The sequence below is a fragment of the Chlorocebus sabaeus genome, chromosome 25 (genome assembly GCF_047675955.1).
Source record: "Chlorocebus sabaeus isolate Y175 chromosome 25, mChlSab1.0.hap1, whole genome shotgun sequence".
Classification (NCBI taxonomy): Eukaryota; Metazoa; Chordata; class Mammalia; order Primates; family Cercopithecidae; genus Chlorocebus; species Chlorocebus sabaeus.
The window spans coordinates 44,020,002-44,040,188 of NC_132928.1; the positions used below are offsets into that span (position 1 = coordinate 44,020,002).

Sequence of the window (20,187 nt, forward strand, 5' to 3'; positions counted from 1 at the left end):
TCATTACGTCTGCTCCTTTTCATATATTGCTGGATTGGTTTGCTAATATTGAATTGGGAATTTTTGCCTCCAGGTTTCTAAAGGAAGTTGACCTATAATTTTTCTTTCTTGTAACATTCATATCAGATTATTTGGTACCCGGGTTATGCTAGCCTAATGGGAAGTATTACCTTTTTTCTATTGCCAGGAAGTAGTTCAGTATAGTTATAATTATTTTTCCTTGAATATTTGGTAAAGATCTTCTGAGAAATCACCTGGGCCTACAGTTTTCTGTGTAAGCAAATAGTTTACTATGAGAAAGACCTGTGTTTGAAAGGGAGAAATCTGGACATAAGGAAAGAATATAGAGGCAAGGAAATGTGTGATGATATGAGAAGTGACCTTTCAGTAACATGACAGATTAAGTTGACATGGAAGACAGTCTTCCTCCAAAACAGAAACACTGGGCAAAATACAGAATTTCCTTTTTAATAAATAGTTACGATGGGGTGGTAAGAATAAGGGGAAATATCTCAATGTCCAAAATAAAAAAGAAGCTCAAAACAGAAATAAACTTCAATTGTCACCACAGCAGTACAAAAATCCTGACATAGGATTTGATTATTTTAAAGTGTTAATGTCCATGTGGGCACGATTTTTATGGTATCAGCATTTTTGGGTCAGAGAGCTACAATAGAGTACTCTTTTATAAAGCTGAGCCCTATCAGTAAAACACGGAAGAATTCCTCTCACTAACTCAAAAAAAACTGTCAAGAAAGCTTGCCATCTGTCAAAAAAATCTCCTGACAGAAATTGAAACCCTAAGCCAGAAACATGTAACAGATAATAGAGGTTATACTAGCTGTATGGTACTGGAATCCAAAGCCCAAAAATTAGTCCACAGGCTAATTTTGGAATCCCAACAAAAGCAAATGCAAACCCCTCTGTAGAAAGATTAGTAGTGCACAAGCCAAGGTGCACCAGACTCCCTGTTCAAGATGCACTGACAGGAGGCAATTAGCAACCACACGAGGAAATAAACCACAATGACAGAGAATTAGTAGACCAAATAGATGGGAGAATTTGCACCACCGTAAGAAGTAGAAATAATAGAACAATATGAGACTCTAGTAATATAGAGCGTATTATAAAAAAATAAAATAAGCAGATTTGAAAAGGAACCGAATGAAACTTCTGGAAAAAAAAACAAAACAACTATGATCATTGAAATTGAAAACTCAATGGATGGCTTAAAGAGTAAATTGGACAGAACTGAAGAGAAACATATGAAAGATTTGAGGAAATCACCCCAAATGTAGCAAAGAGAAAAAAACAGAAAATATGAAAGGTAAAAAGGCTTAGAGAATGAGAAGATATAAAATACACTCAACAAGGTTTTATAAAGGGGAGATTACAGACAATGTGGAGAGGAAATAACTGAAAGATAAGAATTGTCCAGAATTTAATAAAAATCTGAGTGAGTTGGGGAGGCAAACCAGGTTCCAGGCAGGAAAGACAAAATCAGAACTATGCTTAGACACTGAATAAGGCACTGCAGAAATAGGAAGACAGAGATAATTTTAAAATAACCACAGAGAAAACACAGCTTACCTAAACAGGGACAAAAATTAGACTGAAAGAAGACAACAACAAAAGAAGTCAGAAAACAATAAAATGCTATCGTCAATGGGCTAAGTTAGATATAGAATTTTACACCTAACTAAACTACTAATCAAGAAAGAAGTACACATAGATTCTCAAATAAAGACCAAAAGGATCTCCTACTTGTATGTCATCCCTGAAAAAACTACTAGAGAATGTAAAGAATGCATAGGGTTGGTGGGGGAATAAGAATCCAAAATGAAGGAGTAGGGAGCTAGAAGCAACAATGAGTAAAGAAATCAAGAGACAAGTTAAATCTAAGGAAACACTGACTATGTAAACAAAATGACTAATTTGGGTGTGTTTAAAAACAAAGTGAAATACCCATACTACAGAGAGTAGGAGGAAGGTGATCAGAATAAAGCCCCTTAAGATCCTTATGCTACACAGAAGCATAAAAACAGTGATTAACTTCAAGACAACCAAATCAAGAATAAGCATTTTTAAAAGAGAATGATGCAATGTGTAATTTCTAAGCCAACAGGAGGAGGAAAAAACAGAATTTTAAAAAAACTCAACAGTAGGAAAAGAGGGGGAAAGATCAACAAAAATCACAGTAAACAGAAAACATAAAATAAGATCATAGAAATAAGTCTATATTAAAAATCACAATAAAAGTAACAGGATTAAATTTGACTATAAAAATGGTTTGAAAATAAAGGAAGGGAAAATGTATTTGATAAATACCAATCAGATATGGAACAGTATTATTAATATCCAGCAAAGTGCATTTAAAGGCAAATAGTACCATTAGAGATTAAAATGGCCATATATTTAAAGATAAAATGAACAATTCACTAGAAAGATAAAACAATTCTTAGCCAGTACATACCTACCAACATGGCCTTTACACCCAAAATTGACTGGAATTATAAAGAGAAATTAACAAAACCATAATCGCAATGGGAACATTTAATATAACTTTTTTAAAAACCTGATAGATCAATTATGCAATAACTGATAAAGAGAATATTTGAGCAACATAAAAAGTTTGATCTTTTGGACATAGGTAGAACTCTACACAAAATGATTAGAACTTTTTTTTTTAGTACAAAAAGAATACAAAAAATTCATTCTTTCTTTAAATAAAAGAAGGCACTCACTTTATTGAGTGCCTTCTGTATGCCAGGAAACTTACATGAGGCTCTACCAAATACAGTCATGAAAATTAAGTTCCTGCCCTCATGGAGTTTATATATAGTCAGGAAGATAGAATTTAAATGAACCAATTCACATCATCTTTACAGACAACCAGTGCTAAATTCTATAAAGAAAAATAAAGCAGGTTAACAAGACAGACTCATGTGCAGAACTATGTTAGATGGGTAGTCAGGGAAAGCTTCCCTTAGGAGGTGACTTTTAGCCAAGAGCCATATGAAGTGATGTGCCAGTCATGCAAATCAAGGGTCTGAGGAAAGAGGGAACAGCAAGGGTAATGGCTCTGGAGAGGAACAGTGCCTGACATGTAAAAAACAATGAAGAGGCCAATATGCTAAAAGTAATGTGAATAAGGACATCAGAAAGGGAAGCTGGGAATAATTACATCTTTCTTTCATTTTAAAAGGATCCTTCTGACAGCTCTGGGGAGAACAGCAGCGAGACCAGTTAAAGTGGCTCAGCTAGAGGAGTACCTGTAGAGGGAGATGAGAACTGGTCAAATTTAAAATGATCTTGAAGGCAGAGTGAAAATAATTTGTGGAGGGATCAGATGCAGGATGTGAAAGAATGAGATGAGCACAGGAGGTCTCAAAGGGCCTTCTCCTAAATAAGTAAGAAAATGTGGCCCTGTACTGAGATGGGGAACACTGGAGAAGACACATGTAGGGTGGGAGGGTTGATGATAAATGTGAAGTACCTATTAGATGCCCCATGAAGATTTAAGCAGGCAGTAGGTTCCTCCTTGTCCCACTTTTGTATTGGTGTTGCCTGCCTAGCCTCACTGGGCATTTAATGTTGAAACTTCTCAAAACCATCATGAAAAAGAAAACACTCAATCTGCTTTCTCCATCACAGAACTAATTCTACTCTCACCAACTCTACCCTTGTAATAGACTTTTCCAAGCACAATTAAACTAACATTTTGTGAATGACAATTACACTAAGTCCTTTCACAAATAGTACACAGACTCACTGAAACATAAATATCCTTCTTTGTGGAGGGAATTTTAGGTGGTGAATGAGAGATGATTGTGCACACCTCTTCCCAACTCTATATCCAGGCTTCATGTTGGTGTTTGAAATTGGCCATGGAGGAGTAACAACCTCATACAAACTGGCAAATGCTACAAATAAAGCCCTCTCCCTACCCCAAACTCCAGAGCCAGAGATTTAACATTTATCAGTACACAAAACTGGTTTTATCCTTATTTTATGCAGAAAGAAACTGAGGTTCTAAGAGTCTAGTTACTTGCCCAGATACAGAGCCAGTACTCAAGTGTTTTGACTCTTGAGGTCGAGTGTTATTTCCCTTATAGGACACTCTTGGGTTTGTGTCAGGTTTTGCACCAAAAGCTTTACATGGATTTTTTCTTCTAAGCCTTATAACAATTCTGCAAAGGAAGTATGACTGTTATTCTCACTTTACTGATACTCACTTTAATGATAAGGAAACTAAGGCTTTAAGAAGTTAGTAACTTACTAATAATCAAATGCTGGTCTATTTGATACTAGAATCCATTCACTCAAAATCTATGCTATTCTAACTCTACTAAATTTTACTTTGTCAAAATAAATCAAATCCCTTGTTAATTTTCATTATGATGTAGAAGGATTAAGAAGGGGTAATATTGTCAAAGGCACAAAGTAAGTCTATGAAATACAATAAATATAGAAAGGGATCTCAATATTAAACAGAATGACACTTTTCTAATATTCCAGGAAAGTTCCTTGGGAGATGTGAAATTTTGGAAACTCTTTTGATTATGAGTGAGACATTGTCCTACACATAGGGGACATTCCAACATAGGGTGTGGCTGGAGAGAAAACTTCAAGGCAAAAGTGTGATGACCTGATCAAGGAGGTGAGCATGTTCACCTAAGAAGAGCAGGGAAGACCCTCTGGGGAATATGAAAACAATAGAAATGAGGTTTTCTGTGTGCTCTAGTAAAAGGCTTTGAAGTGAAAATAAGGAGCTAAACAAAAAGCATAACAGACTTTGCTTTGAATTTTAAAAACTGAAATTCCAGATAGCACAATATCTTTTTAAAATTTTGTTCTCTATTACTTAGTGAAATAATGTATTTTCTTGACCTTCTATTTGTAAAAAAAAAGAAAAAAAATTTTAAGTACTCTTTTTTGTATTTATCTCCTCCCCATCACCCATGCTTCTCACTTCACTCTCTCCCTGTCAGAACTTGGCAAGAGCATAAAGGTTACCCTGAAGCACTTTTGGTGGTAATCAGCATGCCTTATAGCCTGAGAACATCAAGGAATTCCTTCCACCTGCTATAAAACAGTGCTTAAAGCGAAGTTATCAGAGACATGGTGCTAATGGAAAAATTGCTCCATTTAGTGTTTAATGTTTTGAAGAAAAGAAAGCTGGGAGTATACAATGTCAAAATATTTTAGAACCCATACATAATTCCCAGAATTCCTAGCTCCATGTAATTTTCCCCATCTCAAAATTAAATATCTCAACATCACCAACAAAAGATTAAATACAACTTTATTAAATACATGCTTAAAAGTAACAGGGCCAGGTGTGTTGGCTCATGCCTATAATCCCAGCACTTTGGGAGGTCAAGGCAGGTGGATCACTTGAGGTCAGGAGTTCGAGACCAATCTGGCCAACATGGTGAAACCCCGTCTGTATCAAAAACACAAAAAATTAGCCCGGTGTGGTAGCATGCACCTGTAGGTCCAGCTACTTGGGAGGCTAAGTCATGAGAATTGCTTGAACCAAGGAGGTGGAGGTTGCAGTGAGCCGAGATCATGCCACTGCACTCCAGCCTGGGTAATGAAGTAAAACTCTGTCTCCAAAAAAAAAAAAAGTAACAGGTTTTTAACAATACAAATTATTTTGAGGACTTAAATAGCACCTCAAACATTAATGCCTGTCTCCATAACTGCCACTGAGAACTCTGTCCCTATCCAATAAAAGAAATCAGAGTTTAGAGTCTATGATATTCCCTAATGCAAGCATTTTGATCCGAAATTTTAGAACAGAGTTTCCCTAGTAAAAGAATTACACTTTTGGTTTTTTAATGTTAATTGCTAAGTGATCTGCTGTGAGTTGAATTATGTCCTCCAAAAATTCATATGTTAAAGTCCTATCCTCCAGCACCTCAGAATGTGACCTTCTTTGTAAATAGTCTTTGCAGATGTAATTAAGAGGCGACCACATTGGAGTATCATGGGCTGCTAATCCAATATGACTGGTGTCCTCACAAAAAAGGAAAATTTGGCCAGTTGCGGTGGCTCACGCCTGTAATCCCAACACTTTGGGAAGCCCAGGCGGGCGGATCTCCTGAGGTCAGGAGTTTGAGACAAGCCTGGCCAACATGGCGAAACCCCACCTCTACCAAAAATACAAAAACTTAGCTGGACATGGTGGGGGCCATCTGTAATCCCAGCTACTTGGGAGGCTGAGGCAGGAAGAATCGCTAGAACCTGGGAGGCAGAAGTTGCAGTGAGCTGAGATCACGCCATTGCATTGTAGCCTGGGCAACAGAGTGAGACTCTCTCTCACAAAAGAAAAAAAAAAGGAAAAGGAAAAGGAAAATCTGACACAGCACACAAAGAGAACACCATGTGAAGACAAAGGCAGAGATAAGGGTGATGTATCCACAAGCCAAGGAACGCTAAAGATTGCCAGCAAACCACCAGAAGTTAGGGGAGAGGCATGAAACAGATTTGTCCTCACAGTCTTCACTACCCTACCAACATCTTGATTTTGGACTTCCAGCCTTTAGAAATGTGAGACAATAAATTTCTACTGTTTAAGTCACACATTTTGTGATAGTTTGCTATGGCAGCCCTAGGAGTATGCCCTGTCTTCTTGGGCTTACTGAAACGGAAGCACAAAGAACTTAAGATCACACAGCAAGTAATTGGTGGAGTCAGACTTCCAAACCAAACCTCAGATTCCAGGGCCTATGCTTTTCTTTCATGAAAGAAACATACTGTACTCACCAACTCCATTTTCTTAACTCATCATTTTAGTCTTCTATGGAAGCACCACAACTCCAGTAAAACTGTCCTAATTAGCTCCATATTGTTTACCCTTTATTTTCAGTAACTCTATAATGCACAGAGTTGACAACTTCTCCTGCTTAGAACTAACAACTTTTTAGATTTCCAAACACTACTCATTCCTGTTTTTCTCCCTATCTTCCTGGACTCCCTTTTCCAGAGTCCATAATGAACTTCTCTTTTTCTGTCTTCTTTTAAATGACTGTGTTCTCTAAGTTCTATCCTGTCTCCTTCCTTTTCTCAGTCTGCACTCTCTCCTTGGATGATCTCATTTATTCCGATGGCTTCAGTTGTCATCTATGTAAGTTTCAAGTGGACAGAACAGCTACTTGGCACTAGTCATACTAACACTGACAGTTGGAAATGCTGAGGAGTGATACCTGGAGACAGACAGGCCACCCAAACAGATCCACACAGAGAGACTTTGATAAATTCACCATCATTGATCAAGGACTGGCTCTTGGACTTGCAAATTCAGAAACTTGAACTTGACACTGTCAGAATATTTTAAACAAAAGAGACTGATGGATATGACTAGTGTGCCAAAATATGAGTTAACAATGAGAAATATAACTGCCTGGTGAACCTGATGTATGTGCCAGTCTGACTACAGCCTTCTCTCCCCATAAGGAAAGTGCATGAGGTTACATTTGCAGGAGGCTATTTGGTGAGCATTCAACCAGAAAAAGGAGAGTTAATATTATGATCCAAATATGTAATGACATCATTACATATTTATAAGGATAAACAGTCTATCACCACAGTTAGAAAGACTGCTGATGCGTGGGCTGGTTATTCAAGTATAGAATGAACTAACATCCTGAACCCTAGTTAGAACTTGGCTGTACACTGCTTCAGTCTGTTTCTGTGACTCTCTTTTTCATTGCCGATTCCCTAAACTTTAGGTTGACATTTTATCTTGGATAAGTTAATATATAAGGAGCTTGCTATCAGCACTTACTGGCCTGGGAGTAACGTTGTGTCTTAAAGCTAACTTTGCATATCTTTTCTCTTCCATCATATGCTAATTTCAAATTTTAACCTCCAAAAGGCAATTATATTTCTCTTTTTTTTTTTTTTTAACATTCTTAGGACCATGTGCAGTCCATTGGACATTCTTAATAGCTCAGAAATCTATCCTCTTATCTCTACACCCAAGTCCCCTCAATGTTTCCCCCTGAACTGTGATGGCCTCACATTTCATCTCCCAGCTCTCAGGATTCCCTTGTTCCAATCCATCCAGGAGATAGAGATCTAAAATAAAAACCCAATCATGTCACTCCTTACTTATAATCCTTCCAGGCTCCTGATAGCTTTCAGGATGAAATCCAAACTCCTCAATGCTTGATTAAACTGCTTTTATTCATGCACTTTCTTCAGATTTCAGTCCAGGCCACAACTCTTCCAGAAAACCTTTGCTGACCACCACCATCTTAATTCAGTATCAGATGCACTGCTCTGGGTCTGCACAGCACCCTATGCTTCCTACTGCTATAAAAGGTAGCATAGTATTGTATATTGTAATTTATCTTGCCCTATTTCTCATAGACTTGAATCAAGAGCATCTAGCATAGTCCCTGACAGATGGTAAGAAGTCTGTAATTGACAGAGTAAATAACTGAATGAATGAATGGATCTAATGGCTTATCTTTGACGTTTTAGATTCTCTTGCTAGTTTTCCAATTATGAGGCTCCAATTGAGCCTAGGGCTCAAAGGGATAATATAGTAAAGCATACATGCTTCTCAAAGCACTGAATATATGGAAATATATTAGAGTAGTTATATAACTGAACTAGTTTGAATCATCCTTTGCCTATAGGTTAACAGTCAAGTCATCGAGTAGAATCTTTTTCTATTTATTTTATTAGTCTGACTATATAAGTGTTGTACTATTTTCCTTGATAATTGCCTTCCTTCCAGTACCTATTCAATATTTATAGACAAATAAGTTACAGCAACACCATTTGTTCTATGGTACTTTTAAATGACTTTCACATATAATGTTTTACTTAACCACGGTAGCATCACTAAGGTAGGAAACACTGATAGCATCACATCTTATAGTTGACATAAGTCCATTTTTAAATTTTTCCTATTCTCCACAGTGATGAAGACTCCTCATGGAATTATCAGAAACCACAAAAACCAAGGTTGAGAATCCCTGTAGATTTGTGAGAAGACCTACAACACGGGTCCTCTGGTTGCACAGTGCACCTTGGAAATCAGTTTAATTGTTCTAACACTCCTTTGGTCAGTCCAGTTAAAATTGGAAGGTAGGCAGACTGCCTTATAGCATACAGCTGAAACATTCCAGACTGCATTAAAATCCCCAACAAAATCACCTACTTTAGAAACATTCAGTCACTACCCAAGACTCAGTCAGGCATTATCTGGGACATAATTATCCTTCCATTTCATATTCAAGCTTGGATGGGAAATACATTATCACCAAAAAGGCCTAATTAGCAAATTATTATGTTGTAAAATGTATTCTTCTACTTATGAGTGAAAAAGTAAAATCATAGATATGAAAGGCAGGATAAAAATACCCAGAGAAATTATCAGTTTTTGTCTGCAGCATTCATTCACTCATTCATGAAACATTTCTTGAGTGTCTATTGTGTGGCTGTAAGGTGAATCAAGTAGTCTTTTGGAGCTTAATGTCTAGTCAGGGAGAAAGATGAGTAAGCAAAATTATAAAGATCATCAAGAATGGTTATTGTCTGTGTGATCAGAAACAAATCATAAGCAATGTCAAATTCTGATTTATCAACAATAAAGTAGAAGGCTATTCCTTAACTAATCAACAAGGGGGGGAAAAATACTTCATTTCTTGGGAGTCACAGAGGATTCTGTTAAATGGGAAACATCCCTAACACATTTAAAATATCTGATTTACCAAACTTTGGTCCCTATACTTTAAGAGAAAGTATTTGTTATGCATAGCAAAACACCTCTACACATCCTCAGGAGACATCCAGTGACATAAAACTCACTCACCAAAGTTGAAATATTTATTATCCTAAGAAAGAAGAGTTGCCCTTGTCCAAAGTCTCTAACTCTTAAAGTTTAGTGCATTCCGTTCAGTTGAATTTCTCTTGGACATAACAGACCAATCATTTTTCTCATGAAAATCCTCCTTCCTGTAGGATGTGCGAGAGGCACAGAGACTAACTTTTTGGTTCTTTTCCCTATACATATTGAAACTGAAAACATTTCAATTTGAAGTTCAGTTCATATAGATGTGTATAGGTTGTCAAGGTCCAAATGTGTAATATCTTCCATGTAAAAATCTTTCTATTCATTATAGTTTCAAATGATCTTGCTATCACTCAGAAAAATATTCTAAGAGAATGATTTTACCAAAAAAAAAATCCTGGAGGATTTTCTTAACACTGTGTAGGTACAGCCAAACTATACAAAGTTATTGAAGGCTGATGAACTGTATTAAAGTGAAAATTTTTATATACAAAGATACATAACGCCAATATTTCTCCCAACGAATCAAGTCCTTGCTACTTTGAACCTCTTTATAGTCGCTTACTTTTCTCTATATTATAATGATGTAAATCATGGACTTTGATAATAACCTACCAGTGCACTAATTTTTTAGATGGAGAAACAGAGACTTGAGCAAGGTTAAATGATTTGCTGAAGTGACAAGAATAAGGAAAAGAACACAAGTCTTCTGTTCCAAACTGGATGTTCTTTTTATTTTTATTTGTATTTCATAAAATACTGGTTGAATCGTTTATCAAAACTAAGTTCAATTTTAGCCTCTGAACAAAGCAACTGTTCCAGTAGTTGGACCCGGCAATATAATTACAAAGATTTCCAAATCCTCTTTTCCCATTCTCTTTGAATTCTCTCCAAACAGGCTTTCACTCCCATCTCCTCCGTGAAACTGTTCTTGTTGAGTCACCAATGACTTCCACATTGCTAAACTGATTAGCCAAATCTTGATCCTCCTTTTAAGTGACCAATTAGTTCTTCTTTGAAACAGTTCCTTGACTTCTAGTATAACATACTCTTCTCCTCCTACCCTGAGTTCAATCTCTTGGGCTGCTTTGCTGATTCATCCTCATCTATCTGACTGCTAAACCTTGGAGAACCAGGGCTAGGTTCTCAGACCTCTTCTCTTCTTCATTTATAGTCAGTCCCCCTTAACGATCTCATCTAGTCTAATTGTCCTAAATATCATCTACATGTATGTCATTGGATCCCAAGACATCTCCCCTGGAACTTAAATCTCACGTATCCAACTATCTTCTTATCTCTACTTGAGTATCAAAAGGCATCTCAGACTTTAACACCTAAAAATCAAAACTTCATCCTACCACCCTTTATCAAACCTGCTTCTTGCTCATTCTTCTCCATCTCAGTGAAAGGCCAAGCTACACTTCTATTCACTTGTCTTAGTCCATTCACTGTAGTTATAACAGAATGCTTTAGGCTAGGTAATTTTTAAAGAAAAATGGTGTACTGGGCTCATGATTCTGGTGACTGGAAAGTTCAAAATTGGGCAGCTGCAACTGGTGAGGGCCTCATGCTGCTTCCACTCATAGTGGATGATGGAAGGGAGGTGGGGCATTGCAAAGAGATCACATGGCAAAAGAAGAAGCAAGAGAGAAAAACCAAGGAAGCCAGACTCTTTTAAACAACTTGCTCTTTTTTTTTTTTTTTTTTTTTTTTTTTTTTTTTTTTTTTGAGATGGAGTCTGCTCTATTGCCCAGGCTTAAGTGCAATAGTGTAATCTCAGCTCACTGTAACCTCTGCCTCCAGGGTTCAAGTGATTTTCCTGCCTCAGCTTCCCAAGGAGCTGAGACTACGGGCACGTGCCACCATACCCAGCTAATTTTGTATTTTTAGTGGAGACGGGGTTTCACCATGTTGGCCAGGCTGGTCTTGAACTGCTGACCTCAAGTAATCTGTCTGCCTCAGTCTCCCAAAATGCTGGGATTACAGGTGTGAAACACTGAGCTCCTCCCCCCCCACACACTCAATCAACTTACTCTTAAAAGGAACTAATCTATTCACATAAGAGCAAGAACTGGCCGGGCGCGGTGGCTCAAGCCTGTAATCCCAGCACTTTGGGAGGCCGAGACGGGCGGATCACGAGGTCAGGAGATCGAGACCATCCTGGCTAACACGGTGAAACCCCGTCTCTACTAAAAATACAAAAAACTAGCCGGGCGAGGTGGCGGGCGCCTGTAGTCCCAGCTACTCCGGAGGCTGAGGCAGGAGAATGGCGTAAACCCGGGAGGCGGAGCTTGCAGTGAGCTGAGATCCGGCCACTGCAGTCCAGCCCGGGCTACAGAGCAAGACTCCGTCTCAAAAAAAAAAAAAAAAAAAAAAAGAGCAAGAACTTGCCCTCAAGGGAAGACATTAACCTGTCCATGAGGGATCTACCTAAACACTTCCTACTAGGTCCTGCCTCCCAACACTGACACATTGGGTATCAAATTTCCACATAAAATTTTTGGCATGAAAAAACCACATCCAAACCATAACATCATTCAAGCCAAATCCTCAGAACCTGTCTTGTCTTCTTTATTTTTCTAAGACCTCACATCCAGTTCTTCATTAAATCCTTTTGGATTCATCTTCAAAATATACAGAAAATCCAATTATTTCTCACACCTCCCACAGCCACCAACTTCATGCAAGATATGCCATCTTGTTTTGTCTGAATTATACAATAGTGTCTTGTCTATTCTCCCTGTTTCTGTCCTTGCTCTGTTCCAACTATTCTCAAACAGAATGATTATGTAGATGCATAAGTCAGATCATGTCACTTCTATGTTCAGAACCCTAAAATGGCAACCCATCTCACTCAGAGTAAAAACCAAAGTCACAATGGACTACGAGCCCTTTCCTGAAATGACTCAACATATTTCTGACTTCACCCTCTAACTTCTTCCTATCACTCATTGTATTCCAGACCCTGGTCTTTTCACTGTTCCCTGAACATGTCAGGATGCTCTTATCAGGAGAGTTTTTCATTTATTGTTTCTCCACCTATAACATTCTTTCCATAGATATCCTCATTTCTCCCTCTCTCACCTCCTTCAAGTCTTTGATCAAATGTGACTTTTCAACTGAAGATTTCCCTAATGATCATATTTAAAATCCCAACATCTTCAATCCACCTCAAACTCCCCATCGCTTTTCCTGCTTTTTATTTTCTCCATACCAATTATCATCATCAAAAATACCATATATATTTTAATTGTTTTCTTTATTGCTTGTGTCACTCCCCACCCCTGCAACAGAATGTAAGCTCATGAATGTAGGAGCTTTTATCTGTTTTACTCCCTTTCATGTGAAGCAAGGTCTGAAACATAGGTGAGTGAATGAATGAATGCATGCATGAAGACTCACATAAGATATCCTGGGAAGAAAGTGGAGACACAATTGTGAAAGAGAAGAAAAAAAGAGTTTTCTTTCTATGAAGTAACTCATTAAAACATACTGTCCTGTTCTCTCTCCTCCTGTCTCTGGTACCTGCCTTAAAGAGAGGAGGGGATATAAGAGAGTGAGTGATAAAAGAAGCTATAGTGAAAGAGAGATGATCAGCCCTCCTCAACATTGCATTTCAAGGAAGAGAGGAATACATTTTGAGTGTTATGTAAAAAGCACAGTAAAAATTAATACATAAGAATCAAAAATTTCAATAACAGCATGTTGCACTAGCAAAGACATGGAATCAACCTAGATGCCCATTAATGATGGACTAGACAAAGAAAATATGGTACAGATACCCCATGGAATACTACACAGCCATAAGAAAGAGTGAAATCATGTCCTTTTCGGTAACATGGATACAGCTGGAGGCCATTATCCTAAGCATATTAATGCAGGAACAGAAAACCAAATGCCATATGTTTTCACTTATAAGTAGGGGCTAAACACTGAGTACACATGTACACTAAGAGGTAGACAGACACTGGAACTTACTTGAGATGAGAGGATAGGAGGAGGATGAGAATTGAAAAGCTATCAGGTACTACGCTCACTACCTGGATGATGAAATCATTTGTACACCAAACCCCAATGACACACAATTTACCCATGTAACAAGCCTGCACATGTGGCCCCTGAACCTAAAATGAAAGTTGGAAGAAAAAAAGAAGTTGTATGCTACATAAAAAGAATAATCTCCAGAATGACTTTACTTTCTATTTTTTTTAATTATTTTAACTATAAGTAATAAGAGCCTTATAAATCTATGTGATATAACAAAGAACCTGTGCATTTTTCAAATAATGATAATAATCGTAATATATTGAGGAGGATGTGAAGAAATCGGAACCCTAACACACTGCTAGTGGGAATATAAAATGGTACAGCTGCTTTGGAAAACAGCTTGGCAGTTTCTCAAACAATTAAACATAGAGTTACTATGACCCAGCAATTCCACTTCCAGGTATATACCCAAAAGAAATGAAAATGACTGTCTACACAGAAACTTGTACATGAATATGTATGGGAGCATTGTTCACAATAATGTTTCAAAAGGTGGAAACAACTCAAATATCCATCATGGACTAACAGATAAAGAAAATGTGGTGTATCATTCAATGGAATATTATTTGGCTATAAAAAGGGGAATGAAGTGCTAATACATGCTACAACATGGATGAATGTTGAAAATGTTATGCTAAAGTGAAAGAAGGCAGTCATAAAAGACCTCATAGAATATGATTCTACTTGTATAAAAGTTCAGAACAGAAAAATCTATAGAAGCAAAAAAATAGATTAGTGGCTGGCCGGGACTGAGGGGAAGATGATTGGGGTATAGGGGACTGATAGCTGAAGGGTATGGGATTTGGTTTTGTGGTAATAAAGATGTCTACAATGGACTGTCGCAATGTTTGCACCTATCTGTAAATATATTAAAAAGCATCAAATTGTACATTTTAAGTGGATGAATTGTATGGTAAGGGGATTACATCTCAACAAAACCATTAAAAATCAATACATTAACTGTGATTGTGAAAGTGGAAAATCCATCTTAACCATAGTTAAGTTACATCAAAATCAAAAGGTTGGCTCGCCTTTCCATGACCCCTGGTCATCTCTGGTACCTCCTCCTACTCTAGACACATGTGCTGCTAGTTCAACACAGTGCTTCTTACATGCACGTATTCTGAATGGTCTTATTTCATTTTCAACTTGTTAGACATCCTGCCTCCTCTACACCTATGTGTTCCATGTGTTTTAAATTTACTCCATCTGCAAACACACACCTTGCTCTAAACTGTAATGCAGGGCTCCAAAGCAAACATCTGCAAAGATCTAAAGGTTTATATCAAAAGACATAGAATATATCCCAGAATGTATCCATTATTTCATCTAGCTAAATGTGATAGATGTCCAAGGGCTTATAAGCATTCAAGATTATTATATAATCATATTAAATCCCATACGTTATTTCTTTCCATGTTGGTTGTGTCACTCAACCATAGAAATATGTGTTAGGGACTATGAAAACAACCATATGTAAAACAGAGTCATTAACTGTCACAATTAGAGGAGACCTTAGAGATATTCACATAGAATTCTGTCAATTTATATAGTTGATGATATTAACACTCAAACAGTAAATGTACTTTTCTAATGTCACTCACTAAGACAGCCAATTCCCATTTAAGGTCCTTCCTGTCATTCCAAGATGCTCATGCCTATAATCCCAGCACTTTGGGAGGCCAAGGCAGGAGAATCACTTGAGACCAAGAGTTCAAGACCAACCTGGGCAACATAGTGGAACCCCTGTCTCTGCGAATAAAATAGTCAAGTGTGGTGGCATGTGCCTGTAGCCCCACCTACTTGGGAGGCTGAGGTGAGAGGACTGCTTGAGCCTAGGAGGTTGAGGCTACAGTGAGCCATGATAGTGCCACTGTACTCCAGTCTGGGTGACAGAGTGAGACCCTGTCTAAAAAAAAAAAACACACACAAAGAGGCCAAAAACTCTTAAGAATTATACACACATACACACACAGAGGAAAGATATCACACAAATAAAGTACCACAATCTAGTAAAGTAAATACTAATGTTAACAGTATGTTTTAACTTCAATTTCTCTCTTTATCTTGAAAAATATTATATTTTAAATAGCCTTACATAACATAAACATTTGGCCACTTCTCTCTACTTTGAATCACAATGTAAACAGAATTAATAATTCTGTTTAATTATATACACAATTAAGTTTATGAAACCAATTTAAACTAACCATTTTCTCATATTAGAAAAGCTCTAATTTATTCATTCATCTGTTATTAGCATGTCAAGTTTCCCCCACTTTAAATCATGATTGCTAAACTACAGGAAAGTCAACTACAACAATACACAAACTTTACCATTTGGTAACAACTGAAAAGCAGGGCACCACAATACAATTCATTCCAATAATTTTTCATATCACTTCAAAATATCAGGATAGTCCAGTATCCATTTATAACTTGGGGCAATTTTTGTATTCTGTTTACGGCAATATAATTTCATAAGAGTTCTTTGGTGAAAAGAAAATCGTGGTGTTAGAGAAAAAACAAAATTTTACTTCATTTTTTAGCTAACTTCAGATTCATCCAAATAGAAGAAACATATTCAAGGTATCCCGAAATAACAAAAACCTCAAACTGTATCACAGTTGGCATCTTGACATTTAATACATTGAAAATCGCAACATATGACGTGTTTTACTAAGACAGTAAACACAGTAAATAATCATTCTTTATTTAAATATAAATAATATTTCATGTTTAACTAATGTAGAAATTACAAATATGTGTAATTACATATATGTGATGTATGTATGTGTATGTGTGTATACATATATTACATATCCCAGAAGAGGACAGATTGCTTTCATCATTTGAAGAGCATGAAAATCCGAGAGTTCTATTTCTCTTTAAATTTCTCCCAGTGCCATTGTTTAATAGTTAAAACCTGCCATATTTAATACCTACCAATAATATGAACTTATATACCTTTGCTAAACGCACAGGAAAGAATTCAAGATTGCCGATATCACACTCTCATTGTGAAGAGGTTGTGTCAAGTTCTTCTCGTGAAGGGAGAATTTCAAAAGCAGGAAAAGTGTGGGAGAACAGTGGGGGAGGGCTGTTAAGAAATCACTGCTTTATTTCTTTAACTGGGCAGCAACTTGTGCTAATGAAACTCAGGTGGACATTAGACTGCCAGCCCCAGGGCTCCCCTTGCAAGGCTACCCTCAGCTATGGCAATGGGGGCTCCTATAAGCCTCACAGAGAGGTGCTACTTTAAAGAGAAACTGAAAAAAGTAAATAGGATCATATTACAGTGGAGCCGCTGAAACCCATGGCTTTAGGGCAAAAATGAAGTTATTTCGCTTCAACTACCTTTAAAAAGCACAGACATTCCGAATTACATGCAGTTCTACTGCGGGAGACACGGATGTAATGTTTATACCCATCCGTGAACCTATCTAATGATGCCCTGGTGCAAAGATGACTAGATTCAGTTAAGAAATGATTGGTTTCTCTCTTTTCTTTTCATGTCTTCAGTTCCACCAGTACTTACTACTTACAGGCTTCCTTGTGTCTCACACAACAGGTTTTTTCCCCTCTTAAATGAGAGTTATCCTCAGAGTGTGCTTTCAATTCGGATGTTAGCCCCTAAAGCTTTGCTGCTATAAATTCGTGTCCAAGTCTGCCTTCGCAATTAAACATGCTTTAGTTCTAAAATCTAAGTGAGTTAAGTGGTTTTGATGTCGTTGCCCAAGATTTTTGGTTTTGTTTTTCATAACTCCACATTTCCAGGTTTGAGGACCACTCTACAAGTTCCCTAAACAAGCCATCTCCACCAGGGCTGAGATTTAAGTAGGTATCAATGAGCAAACCCAGACGCCAGCAAGCAATTCTTTGTTACAACTATATTCAGCTGCACATTTTTTTAAAATGGTTTTGAAACTTCCTGACAAACAGTTTCATTCGCAGCATAAGAAATAATGTAATCATGACACATAGCAAAGACAAAGTATAAATATTTCCCTTACCTGGATCATGGAAAGGCACCAACGCAAAGTTGAAAAGAGGTCTCTTAGGTCTTTTCAAAGATGTCTCCAAAATTTTGGAAGCCCCTTCAATCACCTGAACTAAATCATCATACATAGAACCAGTCACATCAAACACAAAAGCCAACGTGGAGGCCCCCTCGGGAATTTCCTCAGCTCTGATCTCTGACTGGGGGCTCGCATCTTGAGCTAGGGAAGAATAAAGAAGAGCAAACAGGAATACTGTATGGACAACTTCCCTGGAAATCATTTTCTTTTTTTTCCACTTCTTTTCCCCCTGAGCGCCTAAGCACTGTGCTTAGTCCTCCTCAACAACAGGCAGGGGGTTTCCTCTCAGAGTAACTCATCAGACTCTTGGAATCTCTGAACTAGCAAAAAGTTTGGCGCTGAGAATCAGACGGGGACAAGCACCAAACTCGAATCCCTCCAGGGGTTGGGCAGGGCAGGGATGCGGCAGCTTTTGTCTGGATGCGGCTTCCTCCTGGACGGCTATCTGCCCGCGGGCCCTGGACAGCCTGTGGCGGAGTGCTGGCGGCGCGCCGGGTCCATGCCCCGGGGGCAACTCTGAGCCTGCGGCGCCGCGGCCGGAGTCCCGCTGCCCTCGCCGCCGCCGCTGCTCTTCGCCTGGGCCGGCGACTGAGGTTCCCAACTTTCCACTGTTTGCAGCTCACGAGCGACGAGGGGAAGCCTGTCTCGGCCTCGCCTCCTGATTGGCCAGTTGCCGTCCTCCCTCCTTTGCTCTGGAGGCCCCCCTGGAGGGTGACTTTCCCCTCAACTGATTGTAGGGTCAATTCAGTGCCAGGGAAGCGCTTACAGTGTCAGCTCGGTTCCCACCGGCACCGTTCCTAACCTGCAAAACCCTAGTGTAAACAATGGCTTTCAAGAATGTGTGGCAAAGACCCAAACCGAGGGACACTACACTAGCACAAAGGGAATTTTGTTTTTCTATCGTGTACAACGCAGCTTTGGACACTTCTTTCCTAATTCCCCACAGAAGTCAAGACGCCCCTGCCCAGCCTCCTACCTCTCAGCCCACAACTCGGCCCAGCCAGGAGGGGGAGCTGGAAAATTCTCTCAGCTGGGAGGCAGCCACACTATGGCTCTTTGATCTCCTCAGAGACCGTGGACTGCGAGGAAGGGAGGGAGGAGAACGCTGTAGGGGCAAGACGCCCAGGAAGAGGAAAGGAGCTGATGAGGGAAATGAGAGACAAGAACTGGGTAGTCATTAATTGTAGGGGGGAATGTGAATACAGGATGGAAGCCCCGTAGAAAGGACAAGGAGGAGGGGCGGGAGAGGTGTGGGGAAAGAGTGAGACATTGCATTCATACAAAGAGAAAATTGATTGTTTAATTGTATTATGAAGATTCACATTTGCTGAGCAGTTTGAATCCTACACGCAGCATAGTAAGGCAGACTCATATCCCCGTTTCAAATTTCCTCCCCTAGAACAGTCATGTCTCAGGTCTCAGCCAAAGATCCATTAGAAAGGTGCTCCCCTCTATGGCATTTTCTTGCCAGTCAAGAAGGAAACCTCACCCTGGAAGAGAGGCCAACGTTTTTCCGTGTTGTGATTGCATGTACATTACAGTACTAATAACGGAGATAAGAGGATAAGCAAAGAAAGTCTACCATGATCTAACGATTCTTTGTGTCACTTGAATAAAAACACATTTCCTTCCTGGAAAAGGAGTTGTTGTCCAGATCCCAGCATTTAAAGAGGGGCAAACAGGCATCCTGATTTCTGTTTGGATGTATGTTAGACCGCCCACCCGACGGGGATGCAGCCTAAGAAAGAGTCAGCTCCCACCAACCTTTTGTAGTCTACAACTATCGTCTCTTTTCAGCCCCAGCGGCTGTGGAACCCGAGTTTATGATACCGATAAGTCATGTCACTTAAAGGAAGCAGACAGGCCATTTGGGCTGAGTGGGAATATGAGAGGAAAGGGGGAAGGTACTTCCTTTCCAAGCAGTATTTAGAGAATGCTATTTGAGTCTCCCATTCTGTTGTTTATTTTAAAAGGATTTCATTCTAAGTCACTGAGACCTGAGCTATTCCAGGTGCTCAAGGGAGGCCACAGAGCCTAGTGATTAAGAGTTCTGGGTCAGATACCCTGGGTTCAAAGCCCAGCTGTGACATTTAACTGTGTGACCTTCAGAAGGTTACCAAACTTTTTCAGACCTCTGTTTACTCAATTGTAAATGGGAATAATGATAGCTTCCACCTACTAAGGATTAAATGATCTATAAGTGGTCCGTGTGCACTTGAAAAGAATGCTATTGGGTGGAATGTTCTGTAA

The 20,187-nt window shown here is 38.7% G+C and overlaps 1 protein-coding gene across 7 annotated transcripts in view; it reads right to left on the reverse strand.

Annotated features, from left to right (window-relative positions):
- Positions 1 to 18,560, reverse strand: part of HMCN1 (hemicentin 1) — a 454,658-nt gene extending 436,098 nt beyond the window's left edge. For 5 of the 7 annotated variants that reach the window (XM_007989160.3, XM_073011673.1, XM_007989162.3 and 2 more), the window contains exon 1: positions 17,872 to 18,559. In XM_007989160.3, coding sequence (XP_007987351.3) covers positions 17,872 to 18,139 — 268 coding nt within the window. In that variant the 5' untranslated portion in view covers positions 18,140 to 18,559. Of the gene's footprint in view, positions 1 to 17,871 lie in introns of all 7 variants that reach the window. The other 2 variants (XM_073011674.1, XM_073011672.1) reach the window with 1 other exon arrangement.
- Between the last annotated feature and the right edge of the window lie 1,627 nt (positions 18,561 to 20,187).